The sequence below is a fragment of the Barbus barbus genome (assembly GCF_936440315.1).
Source record: "Barbus barbus genome assembly, chromosome: 36".
In the NCBI taxonomy this organism is placed as follows: Eukaryota; Metazoa; Chordata; class Actinopteri; order Cypriniformes; family Cyprinidae; genus Barbus; species Barbus barbus.
Window position 1 is genome coordinate 22,821,508 of NC_136714.1, and position 19,718 is coordinate 22,841,225.

The 19,718-nt window shown below is 35.0% G+C and overlaps 3 protein-coding genes across 3 annotated transcripts; 1 reads left to right on the forward strand and 2 right to left on the reverse strand.

The window, feature by feature from the left end:
- Window positions 1-2,645: 2,645 nt before the first annotated feature.
- On the forward strand, window positions 2,646-6,376 carry LOC306856073 (uncharacterized protein). Its single transcript, XM_079395078.1, has 3 exons — window positions 2,646-2,997; window positions 4,065-4,348; window positions 4,936-6,376. Exons 1-3 carry the CDS (start codon window positions 2,865-2,867, stop codon window positions 4,987-4,989), a joined length of 471 nt encoding a protein of 156 aa, XP_079251204.1. The 5' UTR covers window positions 2,646-2,864; the 3' UTR covers window positions 4,990-6,376.
- A 759-nt stretch (window positions 6,377-7,135) lies between these two features.
- On the reverse strand, window positions 7,136-10,411 carry LOC306856136 (retinal homeobox protein Rx3). The gene is made up of 3 exons (XM_079395174.1): window positions 9,807-10,411; window positions 9,101-9,327; window positions 7,136-8,060 (listed from the first exon to the last, which is right to left on the reverse strand). The coding sequence occupies exons 1-3, from the start codon at window positions 10,039-10,041 to the stop codon at window positions 7,638-7,640; spliced, it is 885 nt and encodes a 294-aa protein (XP_079251300.1). The 5' UTR covers window positions 10,042-10,411; the 3' UTR covers window positions 7,136-7,637.
- Window positions 10,412-12,250: 1,839 nt separating this feature from the next.
- Window positions 12,251-16,400, reverse strand: LOC306856137 (complexin-4-like). Its single transcript, XM_079395175.1, has 3 exons — window positions 15,847-16,400; window positions 13,882-13,969; window positions 12,251-13,126 (listed from the first exon to the last, which is right to left on the reverse strand). The coding sequence occupies exons 1-3, from the start codon at window positions 16,008-16,010 to the stop codon at window positions 12,899-12,901; spliced, it is 480 nt and encodes a 159-aa protein (XP_079251301.1). The 5' UTR covers window positions 16,011-16,400; the 3' UTR covers window positions 12,251-12,898.
- Window positions 16,401-19,718: the final 3,318 nt, after the last annotated feature.

The following is a 19,718-nucleotide window of genomic DNA, read 5'->3' on the forward strand; positions in this document are numbered from 1 at the left end:
ACAAGGCCGTGCAATGAATTTACGTTCATACGTATTAAAATAACGTTATTACTGCGAAATGATGGAACACGATTCCCATGGGAAGTTTGTGGTTTTGAGCCACACTTACCCATGAATCACCGCGGTGAAGGTTGGAATTAACATTTAAACATGCTCCTGTTAAATCAGAGTTTTATTATAATATTCAGCTGTTTACATGTTTGGTGTGTGAGTGGCAGCCACCCAGTTCAGCTCCTCAAAGGACCAAACCTGATTCCCAGAAGTCTTTGCTGCACACATCAGCACTGTGCAAGTCTAATGGTAACCTAAACAATCTAAACACATTATTAATATGTATATAAATAATTGTGAATACCACGTTTTTGAACACAATCATACAGAAAAATTTGCAGGGACCCCCCCCCCCCTAACAGACAGCAGTAGTCTAAATCTTCGTCTACATGTTTGACAGAAGGAAGGGAAACTTGACCTGGATGTCAGTTATGTTGACATCTTTTCATTTAGGACCTTTTCATCTTTAATATGATCTGGAAAAAAGTACTCAGGTTGCTTACTGGGCCTGAAGCAATACTTTTAAAGTAATATCTTAATTAATAATTGCAATTTTATTTGCAATTGTCATTCTCCATCTTAAACAGAATACAGCAATTTATGCGTTATTACAAATAAATGCATGTACTTTTCACATGATGAAATTATAATTTATTTATAATATAAACTGTGTTTGGGCGTTTATTATTATTTGTAATACTTAAGTTTTTACTAAGTGTCATACTTAAGTTTTTTTTCCTTGTATTTTGTACATGTCCTCAGGTCAACTGATAACGGTGTTTGTGCAACATGGTAACCTTCAAATGAAACCAATAGTTCCATCTAGTGGTGAAAGTCATGCTATGTTTATTTGCAGGAATTGCATTTTACTCTAGCTGCATGCGATTAAACACATACTGCAGTTATATCCATTTTTTTTTAAAGTTTGTGATGCTTTGCTTTCTCATTTATTAGTCTTGCCAAAATATCAGTTCATTAAAAAACAAGACAAAATAAAAAAGCAACATAGGCTACTTTGCTTTGCAAGGCTGTCAAATAATTAACTCTACTCATTGCTATAAATGCATTTTTCTTTTGACGTTCACACTTAATTTAATTTAAGACCTAATCTGTGATGGTGACATAAACAGCATGAGAAATTCACCTGACCTGCCCTGTGTTGTTTACAAAGTGCCTTCAAGGTCTTGTCCTTTCGGCTTTGATATCTGGGTCACATTATCCTGAAATATTATATCTTTAAATTGGATTATCCCAATTAGATATCTCATGTATAATCACTACAGAAATTCATAGAAAACCTCACATATTGCTATATCTGCATGTACTCATTGTTCACTTGTTGGTTTTCCCATCCAAGTACAACCACAAGCCTCAAAGCCCATCTGTTCTTTCCAATTTGCAGAACAATACAAGCTTTTCGGAGGTTACTGGGGATGTTGTTTTCCTTCAGTGCCACTGAATGCACTGTTTGCCATGTAATTAAAATTATTAAAATTTTATTGAGGCTTTTTTGTATTTTTCGTGGCATGATATTTGTTTGTTTATATGCTTTGAAGGAACTTCCATTCTGCCATTGTTTGCTGGGTGAGAGATGTGAAATGAACAGCTGCCAAGTAATTTCATCCGCTCTGTAAGAGCACCCTGAATTTTTATTTTTATACATCTTCACTTTACATTGATGGACAGAGCTGATTATATCTTCTCTGTGGTTCCAACATATATTTTATTAGGTATATGTTTCAAGCTTTTACTTCATTCATGTACATGTTTTATATAATTGCATTTTGATCCAAATAATTGTTTTGCAGTCCTAATAAATACTAAAATAATACAAATAATACAAATTATATATATAACACAAATTTGTATTTATTTTTTGATAAATAAGTGCTATTTTATCTTTGTTGTGTGACACTTGACTGTTTATTGAGATATTCACGTTTGTTTAAATGTTTGGCTTTTATATTATTTTGAATTGAATCAAAATACTTGTTTTGCAGTCCTAAAAAATGACAATAAAACAAATTAAATCTGATAATATATATATAATGAATATATCACGCTATGGTTTCACAGAAATGTTCATGAAAAAGAAAAATATTTCTGGATTGGGCTATAATATAAATAGATTTGTAACTGGAGATTTGTGATCTAAGTGCAACTTAGATCACTGGCTTTAGGGCATCAGTCTCTAGAAACTGTATTATTCATTTCCCTGCTATAAAATAAAATAAAATAATCAATTGGCTTTTGGCTGGTTTTAAAGGGGTTTGGAGCATCACTCGGGTCAGGGACCAGTTTAGCCTGAGACCTCTTTCTGTATTTTTATCTCAATTTTCCTATGACATAAAGGAATTGGGGCTCTATTGAACCAACTGCACGAGAAAACAACAAGCTATTTTTGCCCTGCATCTAATGAAATACTGATGACATTTCACATGGAATCTGTCTTAGGAAACACAATATCCTGTGGCTGAGGTAATGACAGGTTAACTCAACATGACATTCTGTGTTTTTATGTCAAGTAGCCTAACCTACCAAGATACTGACGCAGACCCCTGGGAGGGGGCATTCAACTTTCAGCGTACCACCCCACACGAGTCATCCAGACATTGGCATGACAGTTTCTCTCTATAGCGCAACAAATTATCACGTCATTTTCTTTCACTTTCTAAAAGTGGTCGTCGTCACGGGAGTAGCCTATAAATGAAGTGATTATCCAAATGCAGCATTACACGGGCCTCTACTAGCAATAACTGCACGAGCAATTACAGGTGTACTGATCAAAGAAGCTGAAGGCACTCGAGTCTTACATGAGCGTTATGTGCCTCGTATGGAGATACATATTAGTCATTTCCATCGTTCTGCTTTTTGTGCTCTGTGATGTTTATGCATCAGACGCACAACCAATTGGAAAAGTTCCGCGTGGAAATCACTGGGCTGTTGGTGAGTGAAAATCATATTTTCAATTTACCAGTGAAAATATATACTTACACTTATATACACGTATTATTGGTTTGGAGGATAGTTGCTACAAGTATTTACATTTATATTATTATATTTTTTACATCCAAAAGTCTGCATACTCTTCATTTACTACTTTAAAAAAAAATATATATATATATTAAAATGCTTAAAAGATAATGAAGGTTGACAAATTAAGTAACCTATTATTTGCTCCATGCTCCAAAACTTGTTGACAATTTAAGTGTATTTTTCTACATGCGCTTTAAAGAATACGTAGTAGCTACGACATAAACAGGTAGTAATAAAAATAGAAAACATTTAATTAAAAGTAAATAAATATCCAATTTAAATTGGTGTGTGCCTTTAAGAACCTGTAATGTATCATCTAGAACTTTCCAGAGAAAAATGAGGGTTTGTTGCTGAACCTGTTTTAAGCAACTTACAGCAAATAACACTAGCAGATAATAACAATTTAAATCACTTGATTAAATGCACCAGTTTATTGAGTAGGCTACATTCATTAAGTATGTATCTGAAGTGATTGCAAAACTCTCAAGTTAGAGGGAAAGTGGATCCATAGGGTGTAATGAGCAACAGTGTTTTAATTGGATGAAAATAGGTGGCAAGCAACTGGCTTTTTATGTGTTTGCATGATGCAATTTGTTAAAAAAGAGAAAATCAGATAAAATATTATACATTTTTTTATTTTAGAGATTGAGATTTGAGTTCAGTGGAGCTAATTCTGTATTAAGCAATTGCTTGTGACATGGTGAATAGAAGGAATTATGAATATTTTGGCTCAAATTGCATTTTGTTTGCACATTAATACCAGACTGGATTCAGAATTTGTTGAAATGGCTAATATATAGCTTTTTCTTGATTAGGTTGTACTGTATCAAATGCATTGTAGTGACTTTGTTTGCAACCTGCACATGAAGTCTTATTTAAATGTGGAGATGCTCTACATATCATATTTGTGTTAAATGCATTAATGTTACCTAAAATCAGAGCAACAATCAGTCGATAATGACCTATATCTGTTTTAGGGCACTTAATGGGCAAGAAAAGCACAGATGAGCAGGTCAGACCTGAGGATCAAGAAGGCGACGATGAGACCTCTCTGACGACTCGAGATCAGGATCAGCAGCTGGAAAGATACAACAAACATCTGCTGCTGCCACTCCTGCATGTGCTCATGAGAGGACGGATGGCACCGGGGACCATGGTGAAGGGCACAGAGGAGATCGATGTTCATAAACTGCTCCAGCGCATGCTGGAAGAGAGACGTCAGTGGGAAGAAGGTCATGAGAGAGGCAGACAAGTCAAATTGGTAAGAAAACAGGAGAGAAATCCTTAACGTGATCATTATGTTAATGCATAAATGTATGCGAGATGCATTTAAAGTGCATATAGGTGGTTCGGGTCTATTTTTAATCACAAAACTATTCTGCAATGTGTATAATAAAACATTTTTCATTGTCGGGCAAAGAAAGAATCCCTTTTCACCAGACAAATGACAAACAAGACACAGACAAACCTTTTGTAACCAGTGTTATTTTAGTAGCCTTGAGCTATTGTTATAATGTTTTATTAATATTTTTTTATTTTCTGATATAATTTTTAAGTTAACGTTTTAGTCGTTTAGTGCATTTATATATATTTTTTAATGTCTATCTAGTTTTTATTTCAGTTTTAGATTGAGTTATTTTAGTACATATGTTTAAGTTTTAGCTTCGTCTTTTCTTTAAATGAAAGCTTTTAATAAAGTAATTAAAACTTCATGGTTTAGTTTTAGTTGACTGTGCTAGTTTTTGTAACCATTTTTCTAAGCTAATGATGATATGGATGTTTTATTTAAGGTCAGTTTCCTTTGATTCTTATATAATATTATTTATCTTTATTATATTTCATATACAGGCTGAGGATGTCTTGTTACAGGCTTTATTAATGCAGGATGACAACGAAAGCTGAGGACCAACTGGACAAAAGTCTGGTTTGAAGTTCTCTTGACAACTGGCTTGATTTAATACAAACCTCTTTATTCAACAACATATAAATAAGCATGTTATATTTTTGTATGTCACATAAAACACACATAAACTGAATGTCATCATTCTGTATATTTTATGGTATTGTTTTATAAAGGAATTCATCTTCTTCATAACTGACACCATAGTAACCATTGTATTCACAGTTCAGTTGATTCATATTTAATAAACTTTAACTTGTTGGGCTATCTGCAGTTTATAAAAACAACAGTCTGCTCGCTTGCATATCATTTGAAATGTCTTGACTTGAAAAAGACTATTAAAGGAATAGTTCACCCAAAAATGAAAAATTGCTAAACATTTACTCACTCTCATGCAAGATGTACAGTAAATCAGTTTGTTACTTCACCGGAACAGTTTTGGAGATATTTAGCATTGCATCACTTGCTCACCAATGGATCCTGAATGGGTGCCGTCAGAACAGATGATAAAAACATCACAATAATCCATAAGTAATCCACAACACTCCAGTCCATCAATTAATGTCTTGTGAAGTGAAAAGCTGTGTGTTTATAAGAAACAGATTTTCATTTTTGGTTGAACTATTCCATTAACATATGAATTCCTTACAGTCCATACATTACAACTAAATAGAGAATGTGCTGAGCTGAATGCGCTAGTAGATGTAGTTTGAGAGTTGAAAGACCCTGTCTCATTCTGAAAGCAATTTGTTACAGGTTATGATCGATCTCTTGAAGTGGCTGGCCATAACTTGCTTATTAGTCAAGCAGTCACTTAACAGAGGCAGGCAGGTGACAGAAAAACTCTTCACCGCACACTAATGACCGTCTGAATAACTAAATCACAACCTCTGCATTGTCTGTGACAACTGGCAGGAAATTGTGGATGGTCTAGCCACTCTCAGCTGTCCGTGCACAATAATGGCTCTAATTATACACACTGATGTTTCTAAGAATGAAAGATGTCAGCTGAAGCCATTTTCATTTGGTTAAGATCATCTAGTTCACAGTTTCCTTTCTGATGTTTGCTTTCCTCATTTATCACAGATGAACGACAGAAATGTGACCCCCTTCAGTATCACTGATAAAGTTGCTGCACAAATGGCAAATGTCAGATTTGGTGATAGTCGTGTGTTCATGAAGACGTGAGCTGATGGGTTTGGTAAAGGGTCTGCAGGTTCCAACTGCTAATGCAAACAACTATATGAAGGAATTTGTAAAATTTAGATAATCTGATGATGAGGGATATTATAAACATATCTGTATTTTATTTTGAAGGTTTACATGGCTTACATTGTGTGTAGAATAATAGGCTAATTATCTTTATAAAAGTATATTAAAAGTGTTTATAAAATCAGACTTATTTATTTAGTTATACAAAGTATAAATGAAAAAGAAAAAGCTTACACTATATTTAGCTTGGCTTTGGACTTTTTTTTTACATTTCTAAACTTTAATAACCCCAGATTTAGTTTAGTTTAGTGTAGGTGAGAATATGTTTCTATATACAAACACCCACAGAAACCTAAAAATCCACCACAAAATTACAATTTAAATTTCATAGATTGCAAAAACACTGGTCCGTTATTACCGGAGAATAATGTTCCAAACGCAACCACTAGATGGCGGCATAATCACGGAGAAGCGCCACACTGGAGAACCGGATTATCCTGGCAAAGTGAATAGTAATAATAAAAAAACAACAACTCTATATATATATATATATATATATATATATATATATATATATATATATATATAGAGAGAGAGAGAGAGAGAGAGAGAGAGAGAGAGAGAATTTTTCCTTTTTCCCTAAATACTGAAGGCATTAATTACAAATTGAATTTATAACAAAACATTTGCTTTGATATCTTAAAAATCCAATGGAAGTTTATAGCCTACTGAAATAAATAGAAATAAAATAATATATAAAATATTTTATTATAACAAAGCCGTACAAAAAATAGTGGTATATAAGAATATGTGTTATTTAGTTTAAGAACTTTACGAACAATATTTTGTCACATCGCATGATAACCTCAATTGTTTTAATGAATTTATATATGTATTAATAAGAACTACTGGAGAAAGGATGCATTTGACATTTTTCTAAAAACTTGTTTTTATTATAAAATACAAAATCTGTACAAGGTGAAAGCATGGAGCAAAATATCATGGAAAGTGACCATCTGCATCGTACAATACTTAAAGAATGAAACCCTTTTTCTAGCACTGAATGGTATTTTAAAGGCTCGATGTGGATTTTGAAAGGGACGAATGTGCTTCAAATGAAATTAAATGCATGCATTTATAATGCAAATTTTTATTTCTCTTTGAATGCTTTATAAAAAAAGGGTAGAATTAAGTCCGGATGCATGTTTTATGAATTAGCCAGGAAACTTTTTTTAAATGAACTCATAATAAAAACAAAAAGACAGTAATGTACAGTGAATTTGTTTTACAAAGCTTGTCATCCATAATGAACAACTCTGGGAGTTTTCTGAACCACAAACAGATGTGAAAACCACTTTTCTTCAAACAGAGTCTGATTTAGAAAGTTAAAGGAGATGCAAACAAGTCTCTGAGTGTCTCAGTCAGCATCCTCCTCAGTCTACCACGTCTTCCCTATAGACTGGATGTGTTCCTTTGCTTTCATTCTTAGCGAGGCGATACTTGTGTTTCGTGGGTCTGCCTCTTCTAGTGTAAATTTATCCATAAAGCCAGAGCACTGATAAGCTGGTGGAGGGGGACACACCGCTCCTATATGGGGCAGAGGGTGGTTGAGCGTGGATGAGCTGAGGAACTGTGGAGGGGTGTAGCTGGCTGGTACTCCCTGCTGAGGGGTGATGAAACTGGGCAGGGACTGCAGGGGAGAGCTGGAGGAGGTGATGGGTCCGGTAAGCCAGGGCTCTAATGGCAGAGACAGTGGCCCCGATCTGAGGGTGGACAGCATGGAGGACTCCTGCAGCTTGATAGAGCTCACCTCCAGCTTTTCCTGACGTCGCCACTTTGCCCGGCGGTTTTGGAACCAAACCTGAAATTTGACATAGGAAGGATTTAGTTTAGAATGCAGAAGTAACATGCTTCAATGTCCAACTGTGAGGGATGATATAGAAAAGTGCAGATCTAATGTTCATAATTAGCCAAAACCTTCTAAATAAATCTAAAAAATCTTTCTAAATACACTTGCAAACAAGTTCAAATGTTCATAGTTTGCAAAAACCCTTCAAATACACTGGTGAAAAAGTTGATATATGTAGATATAAGCTCATGCTTAAATTGTATTTTATCATTATTTTTTAAATATATATATATATATATATATATATATATTACAAGTAATATTATATAGTATTATAAATTAATAATTCACAAAACCTTTCCAAATACACTTGCAAAAAAGTTTATATATTTAAAAATAGTTTCATGTATTATATTTATATGACTTTTATACATATTAATGCTATATTATAATATTATAAATGATTTTTGCCAGTTATTTATGTCCCAAATCTTAACTTGCTACACATAAGGATCAGATACTGGATAACAAATATATATTAACCACATTTTATTAGTTGTCACTAAAATTACTATTTAAAATCAGAATATTACATCCCAATAAAATCAAGAAGAAGGGGGAGGCTAAATTTTCTTTGGTACTACACAATAAAAGTAGTCTGATGTGAGATCTCTTACCATCTATATTTGTCAAGTTTTACTTTTAATGAATGGAATACAATATTTAGTTTTTAAAATTCACTTTAAATATTTCTAAAGCTTATTATTTCTTAAATGCCATTTGTCATTCTATTTTCAAGAAATAAATGCCCTGGTTCCTTCAATTCATATTGCTTTTTGTTTTAGTCTATACTATTTTATTATTATTTATAAAACGAAAATATAATCTCTTGCCTTGAATTTGTGCTAGAAATATTTATTTTTGTTAACTTTGCAAACTGAAGGGATCAATGTTAAAAGGTTTTGAACAGTGATCTATTAAATAAAGTGCTCCTGTTGCTAGCGTGTGTCATGCTTATTCTCAAATACATCCATCATGTGTGCTGTGCTCACCTGCACTCGAACCTCCGGCAGGTTGACCTTGAGCGCGAGCTCCTCTCTGCTGTACACGTCAGGATAATGCGACTTCTCAAACGCTCTCTCGAGCTCGTGCAGCTGGAAGGTGGTGAACGTGGTCCGGTTCCGCCGGTGCTTTTTCTTCGGATTTTCATCATCCGACAATTTCCCACCATCCACATCCGGCAGATCCGGACTGACCATGACGGCGGATCTACAGACACCTGTAGAAAAATAATGCACTTTTCATTGAAGAAGGTATGACCTTATTTAAATTTAAATTCACGTAGGCCTATTATAATTATTTTCCTTTTTTAACAGGAAAACACTAAAAAAGTCATTAAACTGTTATTCATATATCTAACATTATCATATATTTTGATGTCGTCATATTTGATTATTTAATTATATTTTAGAATTTTTCAAATAAAATAGAAATGTAACACTTTGTTTCTTTTCCCTTCTTTATTTTCTCAAAAACTTTTTAAACTTCTTTTTGTTCTTTCATTTTTAATTTAAATAAAAAAAACTTAAAACTTTTCAGATTTCACATGTATCAGTATTCTAATAGGCAATATGCCTATTATGTAGCCTACCTGTAGATATTTATTCATGACTTAAAAAATTACATTTTGTATAAAGTGCTGCCAAAACGTCCAGTTTTAAACCCAGAAAAATGTCACTTGAGAAGCTGTTAACTCACCATCAAAGTTTTTGGAGTTATTGGAGTCCTTTTTGGAGGAAGACAAATGCTCAGCGTCTTTGACCGGCTTCCTGGATCCATAAGAAAACGCCGGGTGGAAGATATTCTCTCCTTTAAATCCCAAAATGGATTCAATGCTGTGGATCCTCGTTTGGGATCCAGGACTGCTAACCAAGCGCGCGGATGGGGAGAGACGCTCTTCCATGTCTTGGGACTGAGATCCAACAAGCCTCATCGAACGTTTAGTTTCAGAAAAAAAAGAAAGCACTAAGGATTCCCCCTGTTTTCCTATACACTCTATTTCCAATAGTCCAGGCTGTTCCAGCAGAAGCAACTTTCTCCAGTAGTGGTCCTGCACACACTGAGGATGCAGTGGCCCCCAGGGGCCTTATATGGGTCCCCCTCGACCGGGAATCTATTGTGTGAGTGACATCCCCTTCGACACGTCAAGAAACATCAGATTGGCCAGAGTGAGGGATGTAGTATTGTCCCTGAGCATTTAACTCCTCCCAGAGAACCTTGTGGGCATAATGGCAGCTTTATAAACCGCCTTACATAAATCTTAAATCATCTTTTCCCACTCCAGATGTCTTGATCATGATGGCCTGTAGAAATAAGAGGCTGGGATTACATCTTTGGGACCGAAACCAAGATCTCAGTATATGCGCAAATGCCATTAAAAATGGTAGTTTATAAAACTGTTCTGTGGTAAAACAGTTATTTGTATCCTTCACTATTTTCAGAAAAATAAATAAAAAATACAAAAAAAATAAAATGACATAAAATACAACAAATTACAAAATTTTAAAAGCTTTTTCTGACACTGTTTGAAGATAATTCCATGTTAAAGTGAAATTACGGTTATATCACTCCCTTAAAGGTGACAGTAAACTGAATGTTTGGAATTAAGGACGATATACAAGACAACAAATAAAAAAAATTGAAATAAATAAAATAAAAGAACAATAAATAAATACATTATATATATATATATATATATATATATATATATATATAAATTATTTATTGCTACATTTGGCACGTGGCCGACACATATAGGCTAGGCTAGGCCTATCTTTGTTTAATTTAATTGGTTACAGATACAAAAAGTTTCAAATGAAATAGTAGTAGCCTACTACTCTTTGTACTTGAAATGATCTTACACAGTTTAGGTTGTAGATTTTTATACTAATTCGTAAGCAACTAAATATGGAAATATTACATCAAAGTTTGAAAAGCAGTGCAAAGATAAAAAATAAAATTAAATTAATATTGAGTTACAGACATTTAAGCAAAATATGTTATCTTAACACTTCTAGGCTAGGCTGTATATAAATAAATAAGATATAAACAAAAAGTAAAAACAAAGTTTATACATAATCTCTAGGAGAAAATTAAATGTAATTTGGTCTGTTTGCGAATGACAAAACACTCCAATAAAATCAATGAAATACTTAGATAAAACTGGTAAATTGGCATCGGTAGAATGAAATGATCATAAGTTTTGGTGGTCAAATATTTAAGCAGCCTAACTAACTAATTACAACTCTAAAACGATAAAACACCACCAAGGACTACTTTAGGCCTACACTTCGAGCGTGGAGTGGTTTCGGCCATTAGGGGATTTTGTTACATGAACAAAACGCGATCTCAAGCAGCAAGCGCGTGACCCCTGAGAGCTAGCCTACAATTGAGGTGCGGTTAATTGAAAGAATTTGCAAACTTCCTCAATATTGAATGGATACGTGTAATTAGCTCCGAACAAAGATTGACAGCAGTCTGATAATCCGCAGGACACACGCTGGTTTGAGGGGATTACACACTTTCCCCCTCTATCTAAAACAGCACAAATCCTTTCAACTGCTTGGCGTTTCCCTAATTACAATAGATAATGTTGGTATTTCCAGATTTATTCAAAGATACACACACGCACACACACATTTGAAAAACACACTGCAAAATACAAGAATCTTTGTGTTGATTAACGCTTTAAAAATTACTATTTTTATTTATTAATTTTATGATTATATTAAAATATTGTAATTTTTTGTACCTTATAGTTTTTTAAATTAAATATTTTCATTGCATTGGCATGACAAAAAAATAAATACAATTGAAATTAAACAAACATAATATGAGTAAACAAGTAATATGAGGTCACAATGTGAAGACACAAGACTGCAATGTTACTATGTCTAGTGAAGGCATTTAACTTGTCTCAGACCTGATGATCCTATTAGCAGGTAATCTTTAAAAGTCCAAAGCCTTTCTTTTTCAATAAACATGAACTTAGATTCATTTAATATTTTTCTCCTGTCTAGTCATGTGGTAACAACTTTTCATGTGAGTTGCTAAATAAACAACCCTTTTTTTTTTACCAGATTTAGTTGTTTTCTTGTAAATATAAAGCTACATGGTATAAAACATTGACACAATAAGTTATTATGGCCAAGTATGTTTATTATATTTTGATCACAAATGCATGGCAGACTCAGTTTTTAATCGACTGTTTTATTCATGCGTTTAATCTGTTTACACTCCGGTACATGCCTATTTACCTCACATAAAAACTTAATACATATGACTAAAGAATCCTAATGAGTATTACTATCATATGTGTCAGTGCTAGACGGTGTGCTGTCAAAAAATGAACAACAAATAACAGCATAACATTCGTCTCATCCCTTGTGCAAAAAAGCAGGAGGGGGATTTAAACAAAGCTTCTCCTCCTCATGTTCAAGTTAGATGTTTGTTAGATATATTTACAGGTAATATTGCAAGAAAGAAAAAAAAAGCAAGGAAAAGGAGGGAATAGACTACAACATCATTTATTCAAACAACACATACAAAAGAAAAAGTCCTAGTGAAATTGGCAGCCAAGCAAGAGAAGCTGAAACGCTGATCTAGAGCCAGAATCTTACAGCTTTTGGGAATGTAGAACTTGAGTGACTTCTTCTGACATGCTTCCAAAGGAAATTTCATTTGAAGACATGTCAAAAAAAGTTTTTCAAAACAGTATTTCAAAAACCCGACCTGGTTTTTGTATCAAAAACCTGGCCTGGTTTGTAGACATGTGTGAATCTGCTAAACCACTACATGACAGAACACTTCTCCTCAGCCTTGGACTTCATCTCTGTCAGTGTAGCACTGGCTTTCTCTTTTATCTGATCCATGTCCATGTTCTGTAAGTTCTGCATCTGCCCCAGGATGGAGTCCTTCTCCTCCTCCTCCGTGGCATCCTCATCCACCATCTTCAGCAGCTCCTCGGGAACGTCCACGTCATCTCCTGCCATCTGGATCATGTTGTCATCCTGCTCACTCTGAGGGGAAAATACACACTATGTTATTATCACACACAGTTCCACTAATGTTCAAAAATGGTAAAAAAAAAGTTGATCATTGGTGAATTTAGTTACTTCCGACTAGCCTTACACTGGCTTAGCCAATGAATATGGGGTGTTATACACAATTTTAATTTAAATATTCAACATTTTAGACTCTGTATATTAGTCTTTTGCATTATAGCATCAGGGATTTAACTGTAAGGCGAACAGATGTTGAGGAAAGCCAATATGGTTGGGAGGCTTGCGCAGACCTCTGTTCACTCTCTTAATCTGGTTAGTTTATTTATCACAAGTGCCAAAACTCAAAGCCAAACAAAGCATCCATATGGGAGAAACTGCATTTGTGTATGTGTGTGTGGAAGCCACATGCAAATTAGGAATGCTAGAGATGGTTTCAACTAATTATTTTAATATTAGAATGATTTCTGAAGGATCATGTGACACTAAAGACTGGAATAACAGTTTCATCGGCTTAAATTAAATTGTGAAATATTGTAGCATATTATTACAATTAGTTTTTGGTTGCTAATTATTTATTTGGAATTTTTGATAAATATGCAGGCTTTGTGAGCATAGACTTTTTAAAAATATAAAAAATGTACTGGCCCCAAATTTAAATGGTAATGTATGCGAGTTATAACCTTAACGTTAATGCCAATTGCCAACTGAAGAACATTTCCTTGTTAAAATAGATTCTTTTTGAATTTGAGAAGTGGCAAAATGGCTCTTACTTTAGGAAGTCTGTATTTTTCTCGTAGACAAACCCTCAGAGTTGCTCTCTCTGCTTTCTTGTGCAAGAAGTCTGCATCTCTTTCCATTCTGTGGATCAGAATCACGTGATCATTATCACGTGCAAAGAAAAACATGTATGTAATACAGTGGATACAAATGAATCTGTGATTTTCATGCATACCACGGTACACATGTATAATTCAGTGGAAAACATGCATTGCACAAACAGTTTGTTTTAAAATCCCTGCGTGACAAAACACTAGCAGTAAAATAAAATAACCTCCAGGGTTTAGCACCGCAGCTTAATTCCAGATAAAGAGCTTCAGGATATTACAGCATTGTTCCAGCAGTGCTATGGATATACTTGAAGCAAAGCCCTTAGCTAGTTTACCAGCAACAACTAAATAATAAAATCCTGTGGATGTTTGATCTGAAGCAACACAAAGATCTTTAGATGTTTAGATGTAATCTCACAGCAGACATGTATGTTTACCGCACGACGTTTCTAGCCTAGGCATGTTTCTACTTAAGTGAGCCTGCTGATGTGAGTTATCTCATCTCTTTTGAACATGAATAACATCAACTCTTGGGATTAGCATGTTTCAGATGCTTTTTCCTGTACAACTACTGATTAGAAAATCTCTTTTCAAAAGCTATATATATATATATATATATATATATATATATATATATATATATATATATATATATATATATATATATATATATATATATATATATATATATATATATATATATATATAAAATAGATTTTTTTCTTCTTCAAAATGTATTTTAGTTTGCATATCCTTTTTTAGGATATATGCAAAAGATTTCATGATCGGAATGAACACCATCATTCCATGTGTTAATTTGGTTCTCTGTAATCACGTTCCCTGTTTATAAGCAACACTGAATTATAAACACTGTGCATTTCAGAAAATCACAAAGATGGCCTGGTAACACTTTATTTTGATGGTCCCTTTTGAACATTCTGTTGACAATAAGTAACACTGCATCTACATGTCAACTAACTCTCATTAGATTATTAGTAGACTGTCTGATTAATATCTGCTAACTCTTTATTGTGATGGTGTCCCAACAGATATTAAAGTACATGCCAACTTAATCTAACCCTACCAGTCTACTAATACTCTACTAACACTCTAGTTAGACTTAATAGATGTGTAGGTGCAACATTACTTAAAGTCAAAAGAGTGTGTTAAAGGGACCATCAAAATAGATAGCTAAATTAAATCAGACTTCTATTGTTACACTGCAAGAGTCATAATTTATGAATTAGTCATAGATAAATATCAGCTAGGTCTTTTTGACAACAGACAAAATGGCTGCCAACTGTGGCCTGGAAATAAATTACATATTTTATATATGCAGAGGTCTAACATTCTTCAATACTTTCATTATTCACTCTCTACCATGATTGCTTCTAAAAATAGCATTATCCAGATCAACAAGGCCAGGATAACCCACGCTAAGCTCTGCTCTTAGGACTGATTAGCAGCTAGCACCTGACGCTTACTTTCTGATACCAACATGGAGTCTGTTCATCTTTAATCACTGACATTATCATCCTTTTTTACACCCGAGATAGTTAAGGTGCAGGTGTTCGCATGAATACGTCATCATGGAGAATATCAAATGTCTTTAAAAATTAAGTTTGCATCATGCTCTAGCTCTGATAATCTCTGCAGCTCCCTTTGCAATAGACATCAATGCAGTTTTTATTTGAATTATAGCGTTTCTGTGATGTATCATCAGCTTTAAAGGTGGAAGATGCAGAATTGAAATGATATCAACTGAGATTAATAATGCATTAATCTAAAAAAAAACTTAATATGCATGACAGCATATGCAAGATTCTTCATTTACTTTGTCAAGGTCACTAAATGCGAAGTATGTACTTTAAGAACAAATAGGGCCTGAGGGGCCCAAACTTTACTTACTTCTCCTCCACTACTTGTTTCTGGTACTCCTCATATTCTTCTCTAGTCATACCGGCGGCTGCTGCAGGGTCCTTAGGGGCCTCCTCCTCAGCCTTTTCCTCTCCTCCTCCAAATCCCATTCCCTTCAGTGGGTTCCCCACCATACTTTTGATTAGAAATGCCATTATTTTTTACCCTGCTGGAGTCTCAAGCTTAACGCCAAGTTGCAATTTCCTGAAATCTTTCGGTGAAAGTCCAGAGAGGTCCCTCAGATGGATTGTTGGTGGTCTAATTGGAGCTAGGCTAACCGACCTGCCTGTCTGTTATCAAGGACACACTGTTGACTAGTAATGGCTGCCAGAAAAAAGAAAAAACCGTTTATGCTGCAGCCATAATCTGGATTAAGATGCGGCCGGGCCATCTACACTGAGAGGCAGATGGCTGTGGCTTTCTCTTTTTCTCACAATAAAAGTAAAAGAACTCAATGCATTTATCAATCAAAAGCACTAACTAGAGTAAAAATAGTAGGAGAAAACTATGAAATCTGTGTTTTGCAGATTAGGGCAGTCTCCATTGTTGACGTCATGTTTGGTGCATCCACCCACTGACTGCTAATCACATTACTTAATGAGGGACTGACCAATGCATCACAACAACCGGTTACCGATTTTACATTTATACCCCTTGTGAGCCCAGAGAAGCAAATACGGGATTACAAACCTGTTTGTGTGTCCCACAGATAAAGAACAGAAACCATGAATTCATACACCGTATTTACCTGCAAACAGGCTTCTGCAGTTCTTCAATTCTTGTCTGCTGAGAAAACTGAAGAAAACTAGATAGTGGTTACTAAACATGAAATATACTGACTTACAAAAAATGTCACTTACCATGGATTTCTGGTGGATTAAAACAGCTAGCTGGTCTTCAGGTGGTCTAGATGTTCTCCCCGCCTGGCAAAGATGGTGTTCGGCTGATTTAGCTGGTCAGTGAACGAATCTTCCAAGCTGACTAACAACTTAAACTTGACCAGCCTGTTAGCCAGCTAAAATCAGCAAACCACCGTAGACTGTTTTTAAACTGTTTACCACATTAATTTGTGGTTACCATGGTTTAATGGTAACCATAGTTTTTTGGTTTGATTTGTAGTGGAACCATGGTTAATTTTTGTAAGGGATGGATTGGTCTTAAAGGGTTACTCCACCCCAAAACCTCTTCTGAACACAAATTAAGCAGCAATAGAATTAACACGATCAACGTCCAGAAACGTAGCAAGGAGACAATTCAACAATTCGCCTCCTCCGCATCAACATAACGCCATTTTGGAGAGTACCCACTGAGAGTAAACAGCGAAAACACAGATACGCTGTTTTTGTTCAAATCAAAGTGTAAATAAACGTAGAAAACGTATCCGTGTGGTGCGGCTGACACAGAACAGCATGCTGTTTACACTCAGTGGATACTCTCCAAAATGGCGCTACGGTGACACGGAGGAGACAAATTGTTGAATAAAGTCATTATTGTCAACTCTCACTCCTACCTTTTTTTTTAGTTTTTGAAATGTTCTCTTGCTTGTCACACTCTTAAAGTTCCACCTGTTAGGCTATATTATGGAGAATGTTTGTCCGATCAAAGAAAAATAAAAAAACATCTGACAGTTATAAAAGTTATGTTCATCTATAGAAGGTTAGAGAGCTAAATGTTAATCACTCAAAAAAAAATACAGCTAGTTTAGCTCAAAATTGTCCACCCTGTTAGATTGTGAAGCTAACAGGGTGGAAATTCTAATAGAATAACTAGTATTTATTGTAAAACTTTATTGTAAAATTAGTTGTAACTTACGTCAAAGACTATAGAATACCCAAGACATGTCACTGGTACAGTTTTGAATGGGGAAAAATGCAACTCTCAATATGGCCGCTCAATCGCAGGAAGCCCCGCCTTCTGAATGAAAGAGCCAATCGCTAATCAGTAAAGTCAGGTCACTGCAGCTGTCGTTAGAAGTCCCGGTTGCTGTAGAGACATTCAGCGCTCCATGTCTAGATGCGCGCTCAGGACTGCACATGCGCAAGGCTGATCTAGCCTGAGAAATAAGCTTTTTATAACGCTATTTGAGCAAAAGAAACAACATTTATGACACAGTTGTTGTCCGATTTCATTGGTGATTTCAAATATGAAATTTAATCGTGAGCGTAGAGAACAGTTTTGGAGAATTTGATGTTTCCCCATTCAAAGAGATAGGAACTGCACTTGGATGCCCGAGAGGCGTTTTAAAGATGGCCGCCGAGTGACAGGACTTGTCATAAAGAGACTTTGCTTACGTACAGCTGGTGCAACCGGCCCCTGGAGTGCGTCTATATATGTCTATGCTTAAGCCGTTCTGTGCATGATTGTGGCATCTTTCGAATATTCAGTGATTACTATGGTGAATGACGTCAAGTTTACCGCTGCAATATGGCGGACGGCTTACGTTTAGCGGCCCATAGAAACAGTCGCTAATGAGGCATCTATGTATATATATCTATGGCTTCTGGACGTTGATCTTTTTAATTCCATTGCTGTCTACGGGAGGGTCAGAGAGCTCTCAGAATGCATCAAAAATATCTTAGTTTGTGTTCCGAAGAAGAACCAAGGTTTTATGGGTTTGGAACAACATGAGGGTGAGTAATTACTGACAAATTTTCATTTTGGTGTGGAGTAAGTTAACCCTTTAAAGCTGATTTAAAACAAATGGTCTTCTGAACTGAACAAACTTTCAGTATCATTTTTTTTTTTAAACTGACACAATGTTACAAATTATGACTGTCCTGTGGTAAAAACACCACAGTCCAAGGTGGTGTACCTGTTTGAAGTGTTTTTTACAACAGGATAAAGATAACTTTTAAGTGTATGGTTTAAACAAGGAAGCTCAGCTATCAGCTAATTAATTTGCCATTATGCATATTAGCATGTAGCATAACATTCACACATTGCTTTTTTACAATACACATACTAAGCATCTTCAATCCTTCGAACTCCCACATGACCCTTGTAAATAAACTCCATAATTACTGAAAAGACTTGTTTTATTTTATTATTATTTATTAATTTATTTATTTTTTGAAGCGATTATCTCCCTTTTGTCTTATGGTAAAAACCGCTTAAAACAATCTAAGGTGGTGTACATACAAACTTGTGTTCTTATGAACTCCCATGACCTTTGTAAAAACTCAACGTAGCCTAATTGCAGAAAGGTCTCATTTATTTTATTATGCACATTTCATAAGTCAATTTATGTTGCGATTACGGTCGTGCAAAACAATTATCATTTTGTGACATAAATACTTCTCTTTACAGCTCAGACAATGATTGTCTAATGGTAAAAATACCCTAAGCCATCTTAAGGTGGTGTACCTACAAACTAGGGTTCCTACGATTCCCATGACCCTTGTAAATGTAATTACCAAAAGGTATTCAGAGTCGACAAGTACCTCAGGTCAATTCATATTGTAGTTTGACTATTGTACAACAAAACAACTCTGGTTTTATGAGTCGATTATCTCCTATTAAATCTCTGACACTGTCAAAACCGAAGCTGGCAATGCCTGTCCAAGGTGAAGACACTTACAGCAATAAGGACATCATTATGTCCCCACAGTCCAACAACAACAACTGTTCAATTATGGGTCTACTGGAAACATAAATATGGTGAAAACTATTATTCCTGAAGGGAAGGTCATTTTAGGAGTGAATTGTTATGGACAAAGTTCTTAAAATTTGAATTTACCTCATGTGACAATATGGTTGCCTTGAAAGGGCGCGACTACTAAAGTTTCCTTAAGTAACTAGGTAATTAAAATGTAGAGGAGGCCATTTGAAAGGGTTCACAACTGCATCTCCTGTTAGGGCCAGTG

Excerpts from the sequence above, each read along its gene's own strand:
- LOC306856073 (XM_079395078.1), top strand. The coding sequence starts at position 2,865 with ATGAGCGTTATGTGCCTCGTATGGAGATACATATTAGTCATTTCCATC. Across the intron at positions 2,998-4,064 it reads TGGAAATCACTGGGCTGTTG|GGCACTTAATGGGCAAGAAA; the intron begins GTGAGTGAAAAT and ends TATCTGTTTTAG. Across the intron at positions 4,349-4,935 it reads GAGGCAGACAAGTCAAATTG|GCTGAGGATGTCTTGTTACA; the intron begins GTAAGAAAACAG and ends TTTCATATACAG.
- LOC306856136 (XM_079395174.1), bottom strand. The coding sequence starts at position 10,041 with ATGAGGCTTGTTGGATCTCAGTCCCAAGACATGGAAGAGCGTCTCTCC. Across the intron at positions 9,328-9,806 it reads TAACTCCAAAAACTTTGATG|GTGTCTGTAGATCCGCCGTC; the intron begins GTGAGTTAACAG and ends ATTTTTCTACAG. Across the intron at positions 8,061-9,100 it reads TGCCGGAGGTTCGAGTGCAG|GTTTGGTTCCAAAACCGCCG; the intron begins GTGAGCACAGCA and ends GTCAAATTTCAG.
- LOC306856137 (XM_079395175.1), bottom strand. The coding sequence starts at position 16,010 with ATGGCATTTCTAATCAAAAGTATGGTGGGGAACCCACTGAAGGGAATG. Across the intron at positions 13,970-15,846 it reads AAACAAGTAGTGGAGGAGAA|AATGGAAAGAGATGCAGACT; the intron begins GTAAGTAAAGTT and ends TCTGATCCACAG. Across the intron at positions 13,127-13,881 it reads AAAAATACAGACTTCCTAAA|AGTGAGCAGGATGACAACAT; the intron begins GTAAGAGCCATT and ends TTTTCCCCTCAG.